At 40.3% G+C, this 21,459-nt stretch overlaps 1 protein-coding gene across 13 annotated transcripts in view; it reads left to right on the forward strand.

Moving 5' to 3' along the window:
- Positions 1-21,459, forward strand: part of LOC116255757 (uncharacterized) — a 76,638-nt gene that overhangs the window by 20,381 nt on the left and 34,798 nt on the right. For all 13 annotated transcript variants that reach the window (XM_050078223.1, XM_031631725.2, XM_031631724.2 and 10 more), the window contains 8 exons: positions 1,735-1,940; positions 2,020-2,160; positions 2,253-2,341; positions 4,963-5,110; positions 8,651-8,736; positions 8,990-9,045; positions 12,675-12,838; positions 14,076-14,266. In XM_050078223.1, coding sequence (XP_049934180.1) covers positions 1,735-1,940; positions 2,020-2,160; positions 2,253-2,341; positions 4,963-5,110; positions 8,651-8,736; positions 8,990-9,045; positions 12,675-12,838; positions 14,076-14,266 — 1,081 coding nt within the window. The remainder of the gene's footprint in view (positions 1-1,734; positions 1,941-2,019; positions 2,161-2,252; positions 2,342-4,962; positions 5,111-8,650; positions 8,737-8,989; positions 9,046-12,674; positions 12,839-14,075; positions 14,267-21,459) is intronic.

Genomic DNA, 21,459 nt, shown 5'->3' on the forward strand with positions numbered 1-21,459 from the left:
TGGATTTCCTATCTTCAACAGATCTAGCATAATCAACATCCCTATTTGCCATGACATCATGTGAGTCACTTTTCTGAAGCAATAGTCTTTTTCTTGTTGCAGACCTAAGATATTTGAGTACCATCAAAGTTGTTTCTCAATGAACTTTCTAGACTTTTCCATAGACGGACTTAACTTTCCCACAACTGGAGACATATCAGAATGTGTCACGGTAACATCTAGAAGTTTGCCAATCAATGAGCGTTATGATTTCTTGTCTACCTGTTCAGAGTTCTCATCATATAAATGGAGCCAAGGATTCATAGTAATGTTTGTAGGTATAGCGTCAAGCATCCCTATCTTGTGAAGCAGGTCAAAAACATATTTCCTTTGAGAAATAACAATACCTTCAAAAACATATTCCATTTGGGAAATAACAATACCTTCACTACTCCTTGCAACTTCTACCCCTAAGAAGGCCAAGATCCTTGGTAACGAAGTGTTTCTGCCGGTACTTCTTGGTTTGAACAATTTCTTTCTTACAGCTGATGGTCAAGATAATATCATCAACATACACGACCATTACCACTATACCTTTTGAACTTCTTTTAAGAAATAGTGAATGGTTGATGGAGATCGGTGAAATCCAAATACAAGCACCTTTTCATATAGTTTTGAAACCATGCCCTAGAACTCTGCCATCTGCCCAACTTCACAAGAACCCAATGGCTAAAAAGATGATGCCAGCTGCCCAACTTGACAACATCAACAAAGCAGCAAAACTGGGGCATCTGGTCAACACGATATCCACCCAACTTTCAATATGTCCACTAACAATGACAGAATGGTCTAGGGCATCCAATTAAATATGCATACTTGGGCAGATTCAACCGAATCCTTGATCGTGCAAACAAGATACTTGAAGGAGACGAACAGCTAATGTATGTTCAGAGAGGAAGAAGAGAGTAAAGTAAAAGAGGGAGAGGAGAGGAAGAGAGAGGAGAGAAAGAACGAGAACTAGTTAGGTAGGCATTAGAGGTTCCAGGGCATCAACCGCTCTAATACCATGCGATGATTAATTGGGAGAGAAGATCACTTCATTGATTAACTAAGAGGCTGTTGAGAGAGATTACATATAAGTCCAATCGAAGAATAAATATAATTATTAACTCCTCCCTATTTTAAAGTATTTCCAAGTCACTACCTATGGTTCTTATATTTCCTCTTAACATCTTTATTATTATTTTTTTTTTAGGTTTTTTCAAAAGTTCTACTTGTAGGAACTTTATATTTTTTGCATGTGGCTTTGCGCAACCCATACATTTCGATTTAATTTTTTATTTCCTGTATTTTATGCATCCCTATGAAGTGAGCTAGGTCACTGTGGCTGTATTTGATATTTTTGTTTTTGTTGATTTGTCAAGGTGAAGAGATTGCAACACCACATTACTTAGTGTGCCTTACTAGCCAAAAGTGCTAGAGAATGGCCTAGGCAGCGGCGTAGGTGAGTCATATAGGATTAGGAGGAAGAATGAGTAGGAGAAGTCATAGAAGGAAACAAAGAAGAGAAGGGAAAAAGGTAAAAGAAAAGGAATGAGAAAAGATAAAACTGGTAGAAGAAAATACTAGGAGAAAAGGTTTTGACTTAGGCACCTAGGTTGCCCAGTCTAATTGAGAAGATGGGCACCTAGCCTAGGTGTGCTTGTCATGCTTTTGACCACTAAATATTACTGAGTATGCTTTTCCAATTGAAAGATTAGGTGTATTGATGGAGATGTTGTAGAAGGATCGGTGGACATCTTGAGGACTATTATTTTCAGAAGATGCTCTCCCGCATTTGGAAGTAAGCCTCCTAATTTTGGTCCAATGGAAGCAGCATTACCATTGTTGCTAAATCTTTTGGATGGACGAGATGTTCTTGCAAGAGCTGTTGTCTCATTCGTTGCAGAATATTGCTTCTTGTATCCTTGATCAAGCTTCCTCAAACCTTTGCTTCGTAGGTATCAAGTTATTATTGTTAACTTATAACCAGCTATATAGATATCCAGATCAAGGTCTTCAAGAAATTTTTGGGCGGCTTGATTCAAAAAATCACGTCCAAAGGAGAAATGCTATAGATGTTCTTTCTGAGCTCATGTCTCTATGTGCAGATTCAGGAAATGAACTGCCTTCTTCATTAAGGTATCCTGTTACATCGTAAATTGGTCTTTTTTCATTGTTAATTTCTTGATTGTTGTTGTTTACTTCCTAGTTATACCTGCATATCATGTTAGGCGTGACATAGCAAAACACTTGTTGGAACGCCTTGGTGATGAAGAGCTTATAAATCGTGTATCGGCAGCTAAACTGTTCTCGCAGCTTGGTAATCATCCTTTGTGCTTGTCATGTTTTTTTATTGCCTCATGTATATGTTTTTGATGTTAAAGCCTCGAATGTCATTGTTTCTAAGTAATAAATTTTTTTCTTTGAGTGTTAGTGAATAGCTGATGATTTGGACTTGTTATTGCATGACCATTGATTTGCTCCCTATTTCTTTTAGTCTGCCTTCATTGATTGTACATAACGTTAAATAACTACTGTAATGTTTTTGTAAGAAGTATGGCGAAACTGAAGTTGAATTTGTGTTTCGTCTCTCAACTCTTGGACTGTTGGTGTGGAATCTCTTTCTCATCAAGTGTTATGTGCAGGTCAGTGGTTCAAAAAGTTAATTGGGAAAGATTTGAAAAATAGAGACTTATATTATTCTTCAAATTCCAAAAGATACTCTTTTGGTAATGTTCCCCAACATAAAGACATAACTCAATCATAAAGATATAAATGATTGGCGCAAAATATCTGGGCATCCAAGATTCCGTATGTGATTCAAACTCTTTTGTTTACCTCAATCGAAAGGATTTTATGAAAATAACTTTGCCTTTTGACCAAGGAACCTGAGCCTTAGGCACTTCTGGCTTAGAAGATGTGGGAGGTCATCTAAGAAAAGCTCTCAAACGAAGAACGAGATGCTTGCTTTAACCCATACAGAGACCTCTTCAATTTGCATGCCCAAGTGGAATCATCTTTCTCTGCATATCCTAGGAACTTCCTTCAAATATCTATATCTACATAAAAATGCATTCTTAACATCCATAAAAATGCATCTACTTGTGAAAACAATAAAAAAAATGTGTTTCAGATCAGACAAAGATATCTTATGAAAATGCAATATGCTGCGATGAGACACAACAACTTTCAGAACAAAGACTGACAAAGAAAACAGAATTTTGTTGGAAGAATGAAGTTTAAGATAGAGAGAAACATAATTATTGAAGATTAGGAATCAAATAGTGTTCACAAGAGAGAGAAACAGAAAAATAGATGACTGATGAGAAATGAATAATTCTAGTAAGGAATCAACAACTCAGACAGCAGGGGAAATTAGGAAGAAAACAATATGATTTAACTGACAGTCTGATAATGATAGAAATACAGGAAGAGTGAACAACAGAGATAGAGAAAGAGTGGAACTGACATACCTTCTTGACTGAAAAGACAAACTCAGATCTCTTTGAGCATATCTCTGGTAGAGTCTTACAAACCTGGCTCTCATACCATTTTAGATTTTTGAAAGTTGGGTCCAGATGAATTACCGCTGTTGACTGTGCACAGAGTATTGAGGAAGAAGAGAGAGAGAGAGAGCTGCTGAATGGTTAGGGTGGCAACAGCTAAAAAAAAACTGCCTGCTAACCCTAATATTATATTAAAAGAAAATCTTTACACCATGGACTAATAAGTCCTATTTGAACACAGAAATTTACAGCTATGCCATTAATAAGAAAACACAACCCTAGTTAAATAGAAAACACCTAATATGATGTCTGGATCTGGACCCAGACGTCATTTGGACCCAGACATTATACATGTTCTAACACAGACCTGACTTTAAACTGTTGTCACGCTTTTGACTTCAAAATTTTCTGGTCTCTTTGCTTGTATTTATCTAACGCATCCTCAACAAAACAGAAATCAATCTTTCAATTCACGATCTGCAGCAGCTAGAATCCAGACACAATCCACACCCAGAATCATTTTTTCCAGAATGACATAACTTCAATGCTGTCTGCGTGAAATTGCAGGCAACCAATCTTCTGTGCAGTCCTACATCATGATGAACAGACCTAGGGCACAACACCCAGATTTAGAGGGTGAGATTTTTACACCATGATGAACAGATGTGGGACACAACACCCAGATATTAGAGGGTGCGATCCAGATCTGTGCTGTGACTTGGATCTGCACCATTATCAACCTCTAGGCTCTAATCCTCTTCAGTATTATTTTCTGGTACACAGAATTGTATGAAGCTTTGGTACCAAGTTGAAAGTGATAATGAAGGAAGACTAGAGAGAAAAAAGGGAGGAGAAAGAGGGAGGAAACAAAGAGAGGAGGGAAATGATTGTGTCATGGTTCATTAGAACCTAACTTCTCTTAAATAAAGATTAGGGTTTAATACAAAATTTCAGGTAGGTGCACATACTTTATCTAAATAATGTATGGGACACCTACATCTTGGTTTGGGAGTACTTCACTAGTCAATGGGTATAATTATGTATCCTTAAACAACATAGAGAAAAAGCGAGAGCTCTGAAGGACACACTAGCACATATTAGTGTACTTGTGGTTTATATGTGAAACTTAACAACTTTTAATTGTAATTGTGTGCATCTGCACTTGTTCTTTTTGGAGGGTGGGTTATTGGCACAGCAAAAGTGTTTTAAATGGTTACTCCAAAAATTGCATAAGAAGCATGCTAGAATTAAATAAGTGAAGAAAGGCAGTTTACATGACAGTTGAAGGTTTTACACTTTTCTGAACCTGCGCTTGGAAGAAGAGAAAAAATATTGTTTTTGTCACTGATCTGCTTTAGTTGCTTTTAAGTGCTCACCCTTTTAATGCCTTGAATTTTGTTTCTAGACCTTGTAATCAATTTCGCAATTCCTGCAGATCCTAGTTTTGTTCTGCCTGCTTTGCTGAAATACATCTATTCTCATGATAAGCGACTCCAGTCGGCTTCTAGTGATGCTGTGGTTACATTACTGAAATGTCAGAAAGACAAACTTGATGTAGTATCTGTACTTCTTGACTGCCTTGGGTTAGTTTTTTCTTCCTTTATCAACTTAAAAATTATAAGCAAATCTTTCAATTTTGAATGTTTGAAAGGAGTTATGATAATGGTGATGTTCAGTTATTTGGAAAGATTTATATAATATTAGTGGCTCTGTAATTGGGAAAGGATAGACTTGTGGCCTGAATCAATGCATCTTGATCAAGATCATTCTTATCATTATTTTTCCTAGCCAGATAACAGTTTAACCATGAAGGAATAACCTATAAATTCATTTTGATCCTTGCATCCTGCAAATTCACTTTTCCCCAACAGGACTTGCATTTCTTGAGGAAAAACTGTTTGTCATTTTGAACATCTTGACACGTATTTCCTTTTGAACTTCTCAAATATCTAATAAAAGGCAGATAGAATATAAACTTACCTGTTTTTTTGTTTAAAAATCAGGACGTCATTCACATCCAAAAATTCCAAGTCTTCATTAATTTGGTCCATAGTTGTAAAGATATTCAAAAGGAGTTTCATTCAGTAAAGATTTTGAGGGCATTCTATTTGGGGGCATTTGATTGGCCTAGAATTTGGATTCTGGAATCAATATTCCGGAGTCAAAATTCCACTTGAAAATGGAATTGGAATTTTCATTCCACTTCCATCCAATTCTAATTCCCACGTGTTTGATGACTTAGAATCTTCATTCCAGAATTGAAAATTCCTTGTTTGATTGAAATGGAATTAAAATTTGGAATTGAGTGATCGTTGGATTGAAATAAACTGCTGCAGCGCTCTAACTTGAAGCACAACTCCATTAGCAATTTACAAATAAAAAAAAAAACAGCTTAGATGAAAATAAGCATGATGGTAGCTTGACACTGAAAATTCATTTACCATTTTTGCAAGTTACAACCTCATAAAAGTCTTACAAATAATGAAATATACAAAATCAGGTAAAAAAATATTCGAAAAAACCAATAAATGAATATTACTCAATTGCACAAAAAAATAACAAATTGCAATGGTAGAAGAAACGAAAAACATTGTTTCTAGTTTTTGGTGTTTTCTAGCTTAGTGTTAATGCCTTATCCACAATTTCTGCTCTTCAACCAAGCAAGACAAATGATCTGCTGCCAGAGAAAACAAATTTAAGATCAAAGACAAGAAAAACATATAGAAAGTGCAAAAATATTAAGCTTTATTGAGTTAACGTTTATCAAGTTAAACAAAAAACACAAAAAAGTATACATTCTCCTCTCTAGTTAAATCTTATCAAGTTTTGAGTCTGTTTTTCCAGTGACTCAAAAAACAAGAGGACATGTTCCCTTTTCTCAACCACTCACCACATTACTTTTTGGGTCAAAGAGAAGCTCCTCTCCCTCCCTTGTTAATCAACAGGTAGAAATCATATCCCAATCTGATTTTAAGAAAGTAGCGTCTCAATGCAAGTGTAACACCTCAAAAGTTTAGTTTTGAATTGAAGACTATGAGAGATCTTCAAGGGTTATTAAAATAGTTGATTGTCATGATTTCTAGTCTCTTTCGGGTTAGAACCAAAACTACAAGGGAGTGGGTTGGGATCTGCCTCTCCCTTGTTCTCCGTTTCTTTTCTTTGAAAGACCAGGGGCCCGAGCGCGGGAATGGGTCAGGTCGTTATAGTGGTATGAGAGCATAGTTCAACACTTGGGCTTGGGGTCCCACGAAAGCTGACGCATGTGCCTTAAGGGGGGGCTGGATTGTAACATCACAAAAGTTTAGTACCGTATTGAAGATAGAACTTTGGCGTCTTATGAAGGGGGTTACTAAGTGATTAGTTTTCATGGTTCTAGCCTTTTTTTTAGGCTGAAACTGAAACTGTTAAGGGTAGGTTCGGATCCATTGGACCAGGGGCCCGAGCTTGAGAGTGGGTCGCGTCGCTACAATGGTAATGCCAAATGCTTTCACTAGGCTTCTTAGTCATGCTTTCTCTGAATCTGATGGCTTCTTTTGGCTGGCGAGACCAACCGGGGGATCAACTATAGAGGCACAATCGTACATGGCTGAAAGAAGGGGACAAAAGTTTTGGTATCTGATTCAAACCACAAGTTCCCAAAAGAAAAATGGTTCTAGTGCTTCAGTTCCACACCATTTACACCTCTAGTCATTGCATTCAAGGGCACTAAATCCCTCTATTATGCTTCGTGAACCACTTTCCAAGCTGCCTTTAACATCGTGACACTTGAGCACATGGCAATTAGTGCAGTTTCAACCAATAAGTTCATCTAAATCTAGTTCCTGACCTTGTACTCATGAACCCATCTTCTTTGAATCAACACATCTGTGTCATCATAAGTGGCCAAAATTAACCATTGTAGAATTGGGCACTACTCCTGTTCAAGCATTTGTCGACATGAACTGGACCATTTCCGGATTGCTTCCACAAGACCATAGTTACAAATAACGTTTTGGAGTTTTAAACGGCGAGGTTTTTTCGGGTATAATACGGTGACCTTGAAAAAAATGGGAAAAAACAGGAAAAATACGGTAAATTTTTCTAAATTAAAAAAAAAAAACTAAAAGTGGGGGGAAATAAAATAAGTGATAAACTAATAACACAAACATCAAAATATAAGTAGATTTGCAACAAACAAAAAATTGAAAATGAAAAAAGTGAAAAAAACGTGGAAAAAACGTTAAAAACGTTTTTAACGGTTTAAACAAAACGTTTTTTTTTTAGTTTTAAACACCAATCTAATTTATCGCGTTTTTTTGATGTTTTTTCCAAAAAAACGTGTTTTTTGTGATTCATATGTCATTAATCAAACATAAAGGCACGTGAGAAATAAAACACCTATTCCTAATGGGTTGGGTCTGGACCAAGATCCAAACCCGTCTGGTCATCCTTTAACACGTGGATCCATAGGGAATTTTGATTCCAGAATTAAAATTGGACCTCCTAGGGCCAGATTTTGATTCCAGAATTTTCATTCCGAAATCGATCCTTAATTCCAGGATCAAAATGCTGTGTTTGATTTACCTTGTTAAGACTTTGAGAATAAAAGAGGTTACCAGAAATCACCACTTGCAGCAACTACTAAGCTTCAGGAAATTTCCACCTGCAATAACAGCTGCCGATGGCCCTTTCCCTTTCTGTTTCACTGCTCACGTTCTACCTCTTCCCTTTTTCCTGGAAAGTATTCAGACTCAGACCTTTTTGTCCTGAAGTCCTGTCATCTTTTTGTATGAAAGGAAAATTCATTCTTGTACAAGTTTTTAGCTTTTTTACGTTTAATATATGCATTTCTCCCTTCATTGAGAAAAATGCTTCCTGAAGTAAAGCTTTTCCTTGCAATCAAATGCCGCCTAAGGGTGATGTGTAACTAGTGTGATCTCTTTCGACGTCTGTATCTATGTGATGCAGCATCCTACAAAAAGGTCGCTGCTAAGTTTGAGAATGATCTTTGTGTGTATGCTTTTAAGTATCAGTTTAAATTGAGGTTTTGTTTTATCTGATTCTTGTTATTTTGGTGAATGGAGCTAATGCATATGGTGTGATGGATATAAAATTGTCCAAACTGCTTGGTTTGGCACTTGCAGAGATTTTAGTCACAGCTCAAATGCCTCAAAAGTTTCAGTGCAAGAAGCAGAAACTATAACCTCAGATGTTCCCCCTTTACGTTCAGGTATTTGATATTCATTTATCTAGGAAGTTGTAATTGTGCAGTGCCTTTTGTGTTCAGGTTCCTCCTTGTTCCTGCATTGTTTATGCAAAACCTTTTCTTTTTCATTTTTTATGAAAATTTAATAGCACAAGTATTATTAATTTACTATGCATGGTTTTACAGTCTAAATAGATCGTGGTCACAAAACCTACTGCATGGTTCGAACTGCTGGTGAGTGGTATGATGATTTTCTTGCTTGCACTTTAATTTACAGGTTCAAGGGAGGACATTGATTTGGTTCTTCGATTGACACCTAAGTGGTCTGCAAGTGTAAGCTGACTTGATGTTTTTCCTCTTTTGAGAATCTTATGATGCCTAAAACCGTCATTTCCTTAAGTCTGTACTGCCGAATAGTGTTTCTTCATGCTACTCCACTGCTGGTTTTGTTGTTGAGCCTCTGGTGTTTACTCTCTGGTTTCCTTTACTAAATGTTTCTGGCCCTTAACAATCTACAGCAAAGTGAGGAGTATCTATTCACGAGTTAGATGATACTGATCGACATTCTCCATTATAGTTTGCTGGTTATTCTTTTTTGACTTTGATTGCATTTATCTTTAAGGCAGCTATTACTGAAGATAGACCTTGTTGTATAAACAGAAGCCCATGGTTAAACAATGACCAAAGGCATTAGTGCACTAGATTTGAACTGTTTGAACAGTTTATGTCACACCCCAACCCTTTTGATCCTCAATTAATTTTTTTTTCTTTTTAAAACATAAAACGTTGAGGTGCGACGACACAACAATTCAAAAAGGGAGGAGCTATGCAATTCAAAACAATAAGGCAAAATTTCATTTATATAACAATTTCAGTTCATACAAAAATCACATCAAGATATATGACAAAATGCCCCAAACCACAACTTTGATGTTTAACAAAAACATGACATCAAAGAGATTTAAGCATGACGCGCCGACACCACAAAAGACCCAAAACCTCCCCAGTAGGATGTGAGTAGAGCCATCTGATAACCTGCTGTCCGATCCGCCAAAACCTGAAAAAGAGAAACAGTTGAAGGCTTAGCCTTTGCAGTATGGCAACAAGCCAGGTAAATCCCTAACCCTCTTAGGTATGGTTCAAGTATGAGAGATAGCGATTACGAAAACAAATTACTATCATGTCGTGGTAGGGCACTCAGTCATATGACTTGTAAAGAAGACCCCTCACATAAATCACGACACATTCACGATTCACATGCAACTCATGTATAAACATATCATTCTCATTCATTTCATTCATATTAACTTTAGTGAATTGACAGTTTCTGTGGGTGCAAACACAGACACGTGCACACCGTGGGCAGCCTACAGTCGGGATACAACCCCGTGGTAGGGCACTCAGTCATATGACTTGTCAAGAAGACCCCTCACATAAATCACGACACATTCACGATTCACATGCAACTCGTGCATAAACATATCATTTTCATTCATTTCATTCACATTCTTTCATTCACATTAACTTTAGTGAATTGACAGTTCCTGTGAGTGCAAACACAGGCACGTGCACACCGTGGGCGGCTTACAGCCGGGAGACAATCCCGTGGTGGCCCGAAACGATATGGATCCATTCCCACTGCAGCGGAAGAGCACTCGTCCATGGATGTGTGAATTCCAATGAGAGATACTCAGCCTTCCCTAGGACACCTAGTTTGGGAAGGCGGGAGCCCAACGCTCCAAGCACATCACACAACAATACCCTGGTGCCTTGCACCGCCTGCGCTCCGAATAGGCTCGACCAGTGGCGAAGGTGGGACAACTCCCAAACACATTGCCACAGCCCATTGGCCTCTCATCTCTTATTCTTTCTTTCTTATCATTATAATTGCACATTTACAAAATGGTTGGCTAGCTCATGAGGTTGGTTCACTTTACGAGTGCACCCACACCTCCAATTGCCTTCACATGAGGGCTACATATATCATTAACATTCTTTGCTAGCCATCATAACAATACGGGTACAACTACCCTCCAATTTCATTCAATTGCATTATTGCTCATGCAACAATTCACAACATTCACATTTATCAAAATTTACATTTATCAAATACATCGATCACATCTTTCAAAGCTTAGCCAAATCCCGGAGAGTAGTCTCGATCCGTGATTGACTCGTACCTGTCCTATACAATTATCATTCTATGATGCTCTCTAATACATAATCGGGGTCGATGAGATAACTCGACTCGATACCCCACCGCATCTGTCCTAAACAGTTATTACTTCTAGCATGCATATGCAATGGCGTAGTAATTTTCAAAACAAGCTTCTGATAGCATTCCAACACAAAACTTATCACATAACAAATCATTTACATGCATACGTACATTCACTCACAACACAATCGTTCAACCACATCACAATCGTAGGATCACATGATCTTGAAAACACACATTCACAAGTTGGCCCCAAGCAGAGATTTGCCTAGAATGCCGCCATACCTGTCGCCCGCCCACAAAACACTTCAAAACGCCTAGAGCTTCATGTCTTGATGCTCAAGGTCTACTGGATGTGCCCGGTGTACCTCCAAACACAATCAAACGGTAAGTTTTCTACTCGTTTCGCTTTCCAATTTATACAAATCTGAAAATACAATCATTGAGGCATGTCATCGCCTCAAGAGGGTGTTGACGGTAGTGTCGAGTGTCGACCCACAAAGCCCTCCAAAAGGCCTCTACCCAACTCTTTGAGGTTATCACCAAATGGTTTAAGCTTTGCGCTTCCGATTTGAACCGATCACTAATCCGTTTCTCCCTTGATTCCTTAGTTGAGGCGTCTTCTCAACATACACACTCTTTCCCAACCAACATGTACTACGCACGTCGATAATGGCGTGCGCCACGAGTTCACAACGACGGTTCTACACATTCTCCACAATGGTAACATTGCTAACATGCATTTTAATTCATCAAATCTTAAATCTGGCATGCTTATTGATAATTATACATGCTCCAACAACAAATATTTGACAATTTAGGCTCGATTAGGCCTTGCTCACCCCAAATTTAGAGTCTTAGCTGCTGCAGTCCTCCCAACAGCCACTTCACGAGTTCGATTGATCCCCAAACGACAAAAATCATGCAAGGCCGCCACCACCAACGACGTCTAGTCGCTGTTATGAGGGGGAAAATGTGTCCCCAAACTGCAATCCAATCCAACAACGATAAATGGGGCAAGATTTAGCAAAAGAGAGGTCAAAATAAGGGTCTGCCGCTAGAAAAAGGCGGTCAGCCATGAGAATGAGGTCTGGCTAAGGGTGAGAGACGTTGTGAGAGTGCACGAGTGGATGGGAGTGGGAAAGAGGCTGCGCACGTGAGGGAGACAGTGAAAGAGGGGAAACCAAGGGTTTGGGCGAGGGAGAAAGCTAGAGCAGGTGCGAACGAGGGAGAGTGTGCAGACAGGGAGAGAGAGCGTGCGAAGAGCGTGGGAGGAAGAGGGGGACTCGATAAGGAAAATCGGGACAGATGGGGAGACAAACTGAGAGGGCGAGAGAGAGCATGAGAGTGGTGGAAGAGGGAGATAGCACGATAGAGAGAGTTGCGCAGGAGGGAAGCTGTGCGAGGGGGAAAGGGCGTGGGCAGAGGGTGAGAGTGCTGCGAAGGAGGAAAAAGGAGAAGAAAGAAGAAGGAAGAAGCAGAGAGAGGTCGGGAGGCTCTCGCAACAGGTTTCAGGTCCAGGTCTGGACCCGCTCCGGCCCACCTGAAAATGTCGAATGTTACAGTTTATCTTGGTATGGTAGGAAGATAATTCTATAAGGTTGTATCCTGCAGTTTGAAGTACAAGTGTTATTTAAAATGTTAAGATGAGTTATGGGGAAAACTAAAGCTTTTTCTTTTCCTTTTTATCAATTACATGTTTTGGTGAACTTATCCTTCTTTTTTGTAATTTGGAAATGAATAGGTTCAGGATTGGAACAGTCTGATTGAGCCTTTGATGGACAAAATGTTTGGTGATCCATCAAATGCAGTTCTTCTCCGCTTCTTGAGTTACATTAACGAGGAAATGGCAGATCTTGGGAATGTAGTTCTTCACCGCATTTTATTGCATATGTGTAGCCAAAGAGAGTGAGTTTAAGTTTTATGTAGTAGTTCAATTACAAATTAATCAAATGCAAGAACTAAGCCTTCATGCTCTGCCCCCGTCTCATTCATGTGTGTGTGTGTGTTTTTTTTTTTGGTGGACAAGTAAGTTCTGATACTTCTTAGAATATATCTTGTGCAATTTTTTGTGTCCCTTTATGGATGAGTTTAAAGATTCAGCTCGCCAAAATATTGATATCACAAAGTAACTCATCTCTGCCATCTCCTTGATCTTTAAAGTTAATCCATTTGTTTGTTTTCTTGTCAGTGGTATCATTCTGATTGTGTCTGGATATCAGTAAGCTCATTGACCTTCTTGGTTTAGGCCTCTTCTATGTCATCTCTTATTTTTGGCTTTTTGTTTATTTCAAGCACTTAAATATGTACTTATGTAAAACAAAAGTATAGAACTTGAATTTCCGGCTGAGTTCTGGAAGTAAAACTAAACTTTTTGAATCAATATTCCTTGTTTTAATGAGGTTTAACTAAAAGGGATGTGAACCAAATTAAGGCCTAACAAGCTTCACTAGCTGATTTCAGACTTGAGATTCATGCTCGTTTGGCCTTTACTGAATGTTTTCAAATAGCGTTACAGAAAATAAATGTGAAGCTAGTTAACTGGACAGGCTTGCTTTGACATTGAGGTCCTTAAGTTGTTCTCATTGTCACGTGATGCATTCACCATAGTGGTTACTATAAGAAGAAAGTTTCCTTCTGATGATCCCATATATAAAGTCCTAAATATAACTTCAAGAAACACAAATAACTTCTCACAAAGTCTACAAGCGCCATAAAAAGTTGCTCAATCAGTGCAAAGTAATGCTATCTCTGGGATAGGAAGCAAGCCTTCTTGTAAGGAAGGATGTGTAGGGTGTGCAGTATGTATGCAGCTGATGAACAACACATTTGTAGCTTTATGGTGGTAAAAATGAACTCACCTAAAGCAAGTACTTGCATAGGTTGATTATGTAGCACGTGTGCCATTTGTTGCTTCTAGGCTGTTATTTTTGCCATGGACGGTTATCTAGATATGCCTTAATAGGCATCCTGTGCATTTCTATGTTAATCTCAGATTTGGAATCAAATGTCATCTTGATGATCGTGCTTATTTGGGATGAATAGTTTTGGGTAGCGTTCTATAATTTTTCATAATTTTTGAGAGCTTAGTGCAAAAATTTTTGTCACGGTTATTATATTTGACTTTCTTCTTCATTTTCTGCAGTATTAATGAATCCCTGATTTCCAAATGGAAGGCTGGATGTTACACAGAAAATGATTCCATTGAGTTGAAGGATATGCTGTTTGATCGGCTATGTCCACTTCTCCTTATTAGGTTACTTCCTCTGCGAGTTTTAGATGATTTGGACTCCTCCATCGTGTATGGTAAATTGGCGAGATCTGGAAAATATGATGGTACGTGTTTTATTGTGTTTTATTTTGAACGCCTATGACCCTTTTGTTGTCTCTCAGCTATGATTTTGTCAATCATATACATGCCAGATTACCAATAGGATACTCTAGCATAGTGCAGGATGGACTCTAGACAGATTTCTGAAAGCAGAGATTGTTGGAGGGTGAATACTGTCCAAATCTTGCAAAATAGGGTTGATTTGAATTGTTAGAATATGTTGTTGTGGGAACCGGGTCCATATTTGGACCCGGTTCTATGGGGCGCGGGTACCGAGGTGGGCTCGGTACCCTAGGTGGCTTCTCCTCTCTCCCTCTTTATATTGTCACTTATGTATAAGTGTTGAATTAAGTGAAATAGAATTTTCTCTCTCCTAGGGTTGCGGGTGTGCACCTAGGTAGAGCTTCCCGTGGTTTTTTCCTCGTCCGAGGTTTTTCCACGTACATCGTGTGTTCTTCCTCTTCTTCCTCTACGTGGTTCGTGTTTCTACATGGTATCAGAGCCATCGAAGTTGGAGAAGAGTTTTTTTTCCCGAGGATCGTTAGACGTGGAAGTTTTTCGTCGCCCGACGCCGTTGAAGTTCCGGCGCCGCTGCTGCCCTTGTGACGTTGCCCTGCTCTGCCGCCGCCGTCCTCCGTTCCGCCGCTGGTTGCGCCTCCGCAGTCCTCCGTTCGGCCCGTTCTAAGTTTCTGCCACCGTGGGTGGCCTCTGTTTTGCGCCGTCGCCTGCCTTCCGTCGCCGCTGCCTCATTCCCGCCGCCGTCAACTCTCCGTTTCTGTGCCTCTTGTTGCTGTGTGCTTGTTTGTGATGGCAGAAGCGATGGGGACTCAAAAAGATGCCGTTCTTGACGCGGGCAGCGCCTCCAAGACTGAGAACGTGCCGATCCAGGTCACCTCCATCCGTCTGACCAAGGACAATTACCTATCTTGGTCTGCCGCTCTCGAGATTGGGATTACTAGCCGTGGGCGTCTCTCTTACATCACTGGTGACAAACCTGCGCCCATCAAATCTGATCCTCAATGGGCGACGTGGGCGTTGGAGGACAGCCAGGTGAAGGTGTGGATTATCAGCTCCGTGTCCTCCGATATCCAGCCCCTCATTCTGCGGAAGCCGACCTCTTTCGATATGTGAACTGTGCTTGCAAAGATGTATGGTCGCAAGAAGAGACATCTGCGCACCTATCAGATTAAACGCAGTATTTACTCCCTGACACAGGGTGATTTGTCTGTTGCTGCCTTCTATGCTGCCCTGAAGACCAAATGGGAGGAGCTAGATTATCATGTGACTGATGAGTGGAAGTGCGGTTCAGATCATTCCCTCTACTGGGAAAAGGAATGGATGGACCGTACGTTTCTGTTTCTGGGAGGCCTGCGGGATGAATTTGAGTCTATTCGTAGCCAGATTCTTAATGGTGATGAGATTCCGGGGATAGAGGAAGTATATGCCCGAGTTGAGTCTGAAGAACAACGTCGCCAGGTGATGCATCTTGACACCGGTCATGGCCCTTCTGCCTTTGTCAGCCGTGCCTCAGGGACTGGGCAGCGTCCTGCCCGGCATTGCACTCATTGCAACAAGTTGGGGCATTCGGTGGATTTCTGTTGGAACCTTCATCCCGAGAAGAGACTGGTCAGAGGTCGTCCTCCCTCTGGCAAGCGTAGCCCTTCTGTGTCTGATTCCAGTCAGAGCAATCCTTCTAGTGGTGCAAAGTCCAAGCTGTCCCCTGATCAACTCAAGGAGCTACAGGTGTACATCAGCCGCCTATCTACTACCCCTGAGGAGTCCTCCACGTCTGAAGGGGCTCAGCTAGCCCAAGCCCTCGTTGCCTCGACTGATCAAGGTAACCCTTCTCTTGGTGATTGGATTGTTGATAGTGGAGCCACTCACCACATGACAGGGGACTCTAAACTCTTTCAAGAATATCAACTTTCCTCTGGCAAGCAACGCGTGTCTATGGCAGATGGGTCTTCTATCTCTGTGGCTGGGAAAGGGAGCTTGTCCCTGTTGAACAAATACCGTCTCCACAATGCCCTGCATGTTCCAAATATTCCTGTGAACTTACTCTTTGTCAGCAGTATTACTAAAGAATTAAACTGTAATCTGATTTTTTCTGCTGATCACTGTTCCCTGCAGGACTTGGTGACGGGGAAGAAGATTGGGATTGGTTCGGTTACTGATGGGCTCTACAGGCTGCCGGTAAAAGTTGCTTCAGCATTGATTTATGCCACGAGTGGTCACTTGTCTGGTGTGAACGATAGATCTACTGTTCTGCGATGGCACGAGCGTCTTGGACATCTCCCCTTTCCGTTAATAAAGAAGTTGTTTCCTCATTTGTTTGCTTCTGTCTCCATTGACTCCTTCGCTTGTGAAGTGTGTCAATTGGCTAAACATGTCAGGGCTTCGTACCCTATTTCATTGAATAAAACCACTCATCCGTTTGCCTTAGTTCATTCCGATGTTTGGGGTCCTTCTGGAGTACCCACGTGTGGTGGTTGTCACTATTTTTTGACGCTTATTGATGATTACTCTAGATGTACGTTCGTGTACTTGTTGCGAGAACGTAGTGAGGTTCCAGCAGTTGTGAAAAACTTTGTTGCTTTTGTTGAGACTCAATCCCAATCCTGTGATCTCCTCGGATGACCCAAGTCCATCGAATGAAGAGCTCCCTATTGCTTTGCGCAAAGGCACCAGGTCATGTACTTCTCACCCTATTCAGAGATTTGTTTCTTATGCTAAGCTCAGTACAAATTACAAGTGTTTTATCACAACCTTATCCAAAGTTGTTATTCCCAGGTCGGTGGATGATGCTAAGGATGATCCCAAGTGGTTACATGCTATGACGGAGGAGATGGGTGCGTTAGCTAAGAACAAAACATGGGAAGTTGTTGATACCCCTAAAGGGACACACTTAGTTGGCTCTAAGTGGGTTTACAACGTGAAGTACAAACCTGATGGCACTGTAGATCGATATAAAGCTCGTCTGGTTGCAAAGGGGTTCAGCCAGAAGTATGGGATCGACTATCTTGAGACCTTTGCCCCTGTTGCAAAGTTGAAGACCGTGAGGGTTATTCTTGCTCTTGCTGTGCACAGGAAGTGGCGCATGGACCAGCTTGATGTTAAAAATGCGTTCTTGAACGGCCATCTGGAGGAAGAAGTCTATATGAGCATGCCTCCCGGGTATGTTCAAGAGGGAAAATGTTGTCACCTCAAGAAAGCTTTGTATGGCCTGAAGCAGTCGCCTAGAGCTTGGTTTGAGAGACGAAGGATCGTTATGAAGTCTACTGGGTACAAGCAAGGAAATGGAGATCATACCCGAGAGATGGTCTGGTGAGTCTTCTTTTTGTCTACGTTGATGATATGATTGTCACTGGCAGTGATGAAGAAGAAAACAGAAAGATGAAGGAGAGATTAGCTAAAGAATTCGACCTCAAGGATCTGGGTAAGCTGAGATACTTTCTGGGGATAGAGATTGCTCGATCAGAGACAGGGCTGGTTATGAATCAAAGGAAGTACACTCTTGACTTACTAAAGGAGACAGGTAAACTTGGTTGTAGGCCCTATCTTACTCCTATGGAGTCGGGGACTAAGATAAGTATCAAGACGGACACTATTCTGGATGAGGAAGGAAAAGGGCGATATCAGAGGCTAGTCGGCAAGCTTATCTATCTTACTCTAACTCGCCCTGATATCACGTATGCGGTAAATGTGCTAAGTCAATTTATGCATGCTCCCACGGATTGTCACTGGAAGAGTGCAGAAAGAGTGTTGGGATATCTAAAGAATGACCCAGGAAAAGGACTGTTGTATACTCGACAAGACAAACTTACTATTGAGGGCTACTCAGATGCAGATTGGGCAGGTTGCACTGACACAAGGAGGTCCACTACAGGGTATTGTATCTTTCTTGGAGGTAACCTAGTTGTTTGGAGAAGTAAGAGGCAAGAAGTATGTTCGAGGTCTAGTGCTGAGGCTGAGTACAGGGCTGTTGCAATGGGGGTTACAGAGATGCTGTGGCTGAAGATTCTTTTGACTGATATTGGTGTGGAACTGGGAGATAAAATGAAGATGTACTGTGACAACAAGTCTGCGATTAATCTTGCCAATAATCCAGTTCTACACGACAGGACCAAACATGTGGAGATTGACCGTCATTTTATCCGGGAACGCATTGACTCGAAGGAGCTGATTCTGCCATATATGAAGTCTGAAGATCAAGTTGCAGACGTCCTAACTAAAGGGCTTTGTACTTCTTCATTCGAAAAGAATGTTAGCAAGCTTGGCATGTTTGACATGTATGCCAAGCTTGAGGGGGAGTGTTAGAATATGTTGTTGTGGGAACCGGGTCCATATCTGGACCCGGTTCTATGGGGCGCGGGTACCGAGGTGGGCTCGGTACTCTAGGCGGCTTCTCCTCTCTCCCTCTTTATATTGTCACTTATGTATAAGTGTTGAATTAAGTGAAATAGAATTTTCTCTCTCCTAGGGTTGTTGCGGGTGTGCACCTAGGTAGAGCTTCCCGTGGTTTTTTCCTCGTCCGAGGTTTTTCCACGTACATCGTGTGTTCTTCCTCTTCTTCCTCTACGTGGTTCGTGTTTCTACATGAATCATCTTGATAAAGTACGGAACCCTTTTGCAGATTTAGAAAACTCTTAAATCTGAAGATACGAGCTTTTGAAAACCCCTAAAAATCTGTTTCTGGATTTTGAAAGCAGTAATAAACCAGACTTTTGTAAAATGAACCAATTCCAACATAACTAAATCAAATAAACTATAACTGTACTGTGAACCCTCTAAATCCTAACTAGGATGAAACAGAGAAAATGACAACCGAAGACAGAAAATGTAGAAAATAAACCTACTTGTGCATCTACTTCTGAGATCAAGAATATAAGGAATACACTAGCTGCCCTACTCAATGCTAACATGAAAATAACAATTTCAACACAACTCTGCTAGTAACAACAGAATATAAGCAGTAACAATAAAACTAGCTGCAACTACCATTCATTCTGATACGATGAGAGAGAGAGAGCCCAAAAGAATGATCATTAGCGTAACCCTAATCTCAATTTAAAAGAGATTATGGCTGGCAATAGAAAATTTACAAAAACAGTCCAACATGTAAATCAGGCCCAATCAGGACAAATGCTTCAAAAGATACACCCTTGAAGCTTCCACCAACTTTACAAAGTAATACTCAAAAGACCTCAAACAAGAGGAGAATAAAACATATATTGATCTCAACAAAAGACACAAGAAGAGGCTAAAAAGCCATGAACAAAACAAGGGACAACAGTCCCTTATTTATAGTACAAGGAAAAGAAGAGAGGAAGAAGGGAGATGGCTGTTGGGCCATCTCCAATGGCTAGAAATCTAGCCGTTGGAGACTGATCCAACAGCTAGTTTTCCCTTTTAATAATAAAAAAGGTGAAAACAAAGGAAAAGAAAAAGTACAAAAAGAAAGAGAAAATTACAAACACGACCTAGGTACCCTAAACTATACACATAAATATATATATATATATAAGACATATTAGTACACTAATACATGTAATATACATACATATAGATGTATATATAGATAGGAATACATACATTCTAACAACAAGTATAAAAAAATATTTAAAGTCCTCCTATCTAACTTTCTAATATTGCATAAACACTCTTTAACACTCCCCCTCAAGCTGGAGCTTATATATCAATTATGCTCAGCTTGTTACAACCTCTCAGGAAATCGCTTACGGGAAGAGCCTTGGTGAAGATATCAGTTATCTGATCTTTTGAAGAGACATGAATAGTGCTAACAATTCCTTCTTGAACTAGGTTCAGAACATAGTGGCGATCCACATCAATGTGTTTCGTCCTCTCATGGAAGACATGATTGTTAGCAATATAGGTAGCTGCTTTGTTGTCACAATACATCTTCATTGGGAGATTCACTGAAACACCCAACTCTAGAAGCAATGATCTGACCCATGACATTTCAGCCGTAGTTTGAGCCATAACCCTATATTCTGACTCAGCACTAGATCAAGCCACCACATTCTGATTCTTGCTCGTCCAAGAAATAAGATTACCTCCAACAAAGGCACAAAAACCTGTAGTAGACTTCTTGTCATCTACCCCTGCATAATCAGCATCACATAAGAAAGACTCTGATGCAGTAATACTTGAAAACATGCGACCAAGTTTGGACATTGATGGATGACCTAGTCTGAGATACCACTGGAAAGGAGAGGTCCTCAAGGAGAATGAAGATGCAGCAACATTTGCTGGGACGGACAGAAAATAGAGACCCTCACGTTCATGGCTGTCACCAATCAGCTTCTTAGTTAGTAAGTCTTGAAAAGAACATGAACTAGGGTAAAAAATGACTATGCTTTAAGTCAATAGTCAGCTACTTAACAGATAACAAATTAACAGGAAACTGAGGAGCATAGAGCACATGGGTAATAGTGTTTAAATGTGGGAGATAGATATCACTGTTGCCCAACACAGGAGATAGCTTGCCATCAGCCAGTCTGACATGCTGTGGTGTAGAGAATCTGACTAATGATGAAAAAATTTGTGGTTGATTACAACAGTGCCTGGAGGTGCCAGAATCTATCATCCACATCATATTTGGGTCACTTGTAGGAGCACTAACAAGGAAGGAAGAGTCTATTACAGTAGTGTTGGCATATGAGAAGAAATTTCCAACCATCTTGTAGTCATTGGAACCCTCAGACACATTACTATCAGCCATTGTAAAATTCCAACCAGAATTTTACGCACAATATGTATGTATAAGGTGCAACAGTCAACTTCAATCAAGAAACGTATCTCTATGGATCTCAGAAATCTTAAAAAAAAATAATAAGCAACTTACTACAGTTTCAGTCGATGAATGTTGCAGCCCCAATTCCAGTTGACCCACTTGTGACTGCACACACACCCAACAGTCCACAATTCTGCTCCATTTGAATAGAAGATGGCTGCTGCAACACCAGGCTTAGTAACCCTGCGCACGGCTGCACATATGACTAGCAGTCTACCATTCTACTCCACATGAACTACGTGATAGTCTGATCACGTCTTAATGCCACCCACGTATGGCACACAATATATAGGAAGTAGCAGTCAAACACCACAGGGAAAAAATATCTCATATCTCTACTGCCCTCAAAGATCATACGAATATCACACGTTGTGCAATAAGGGA

Source organism: Nymphaea colorata, chromosome 6 (genome assembly GCF_008831285.2).
Source record: "Nymphaea colorata isolate Beijing-Zhang1983 chromosome 6, ASM883128v2, whole genome shotgun sequence".
Lineage (NCBI taxonomy): Eukaryota > Viridiplantae > Streptophyta > Magnoliopsida > Nymphaeales > Nymphaeaceae > Nymphaea > Nymphaea colorata.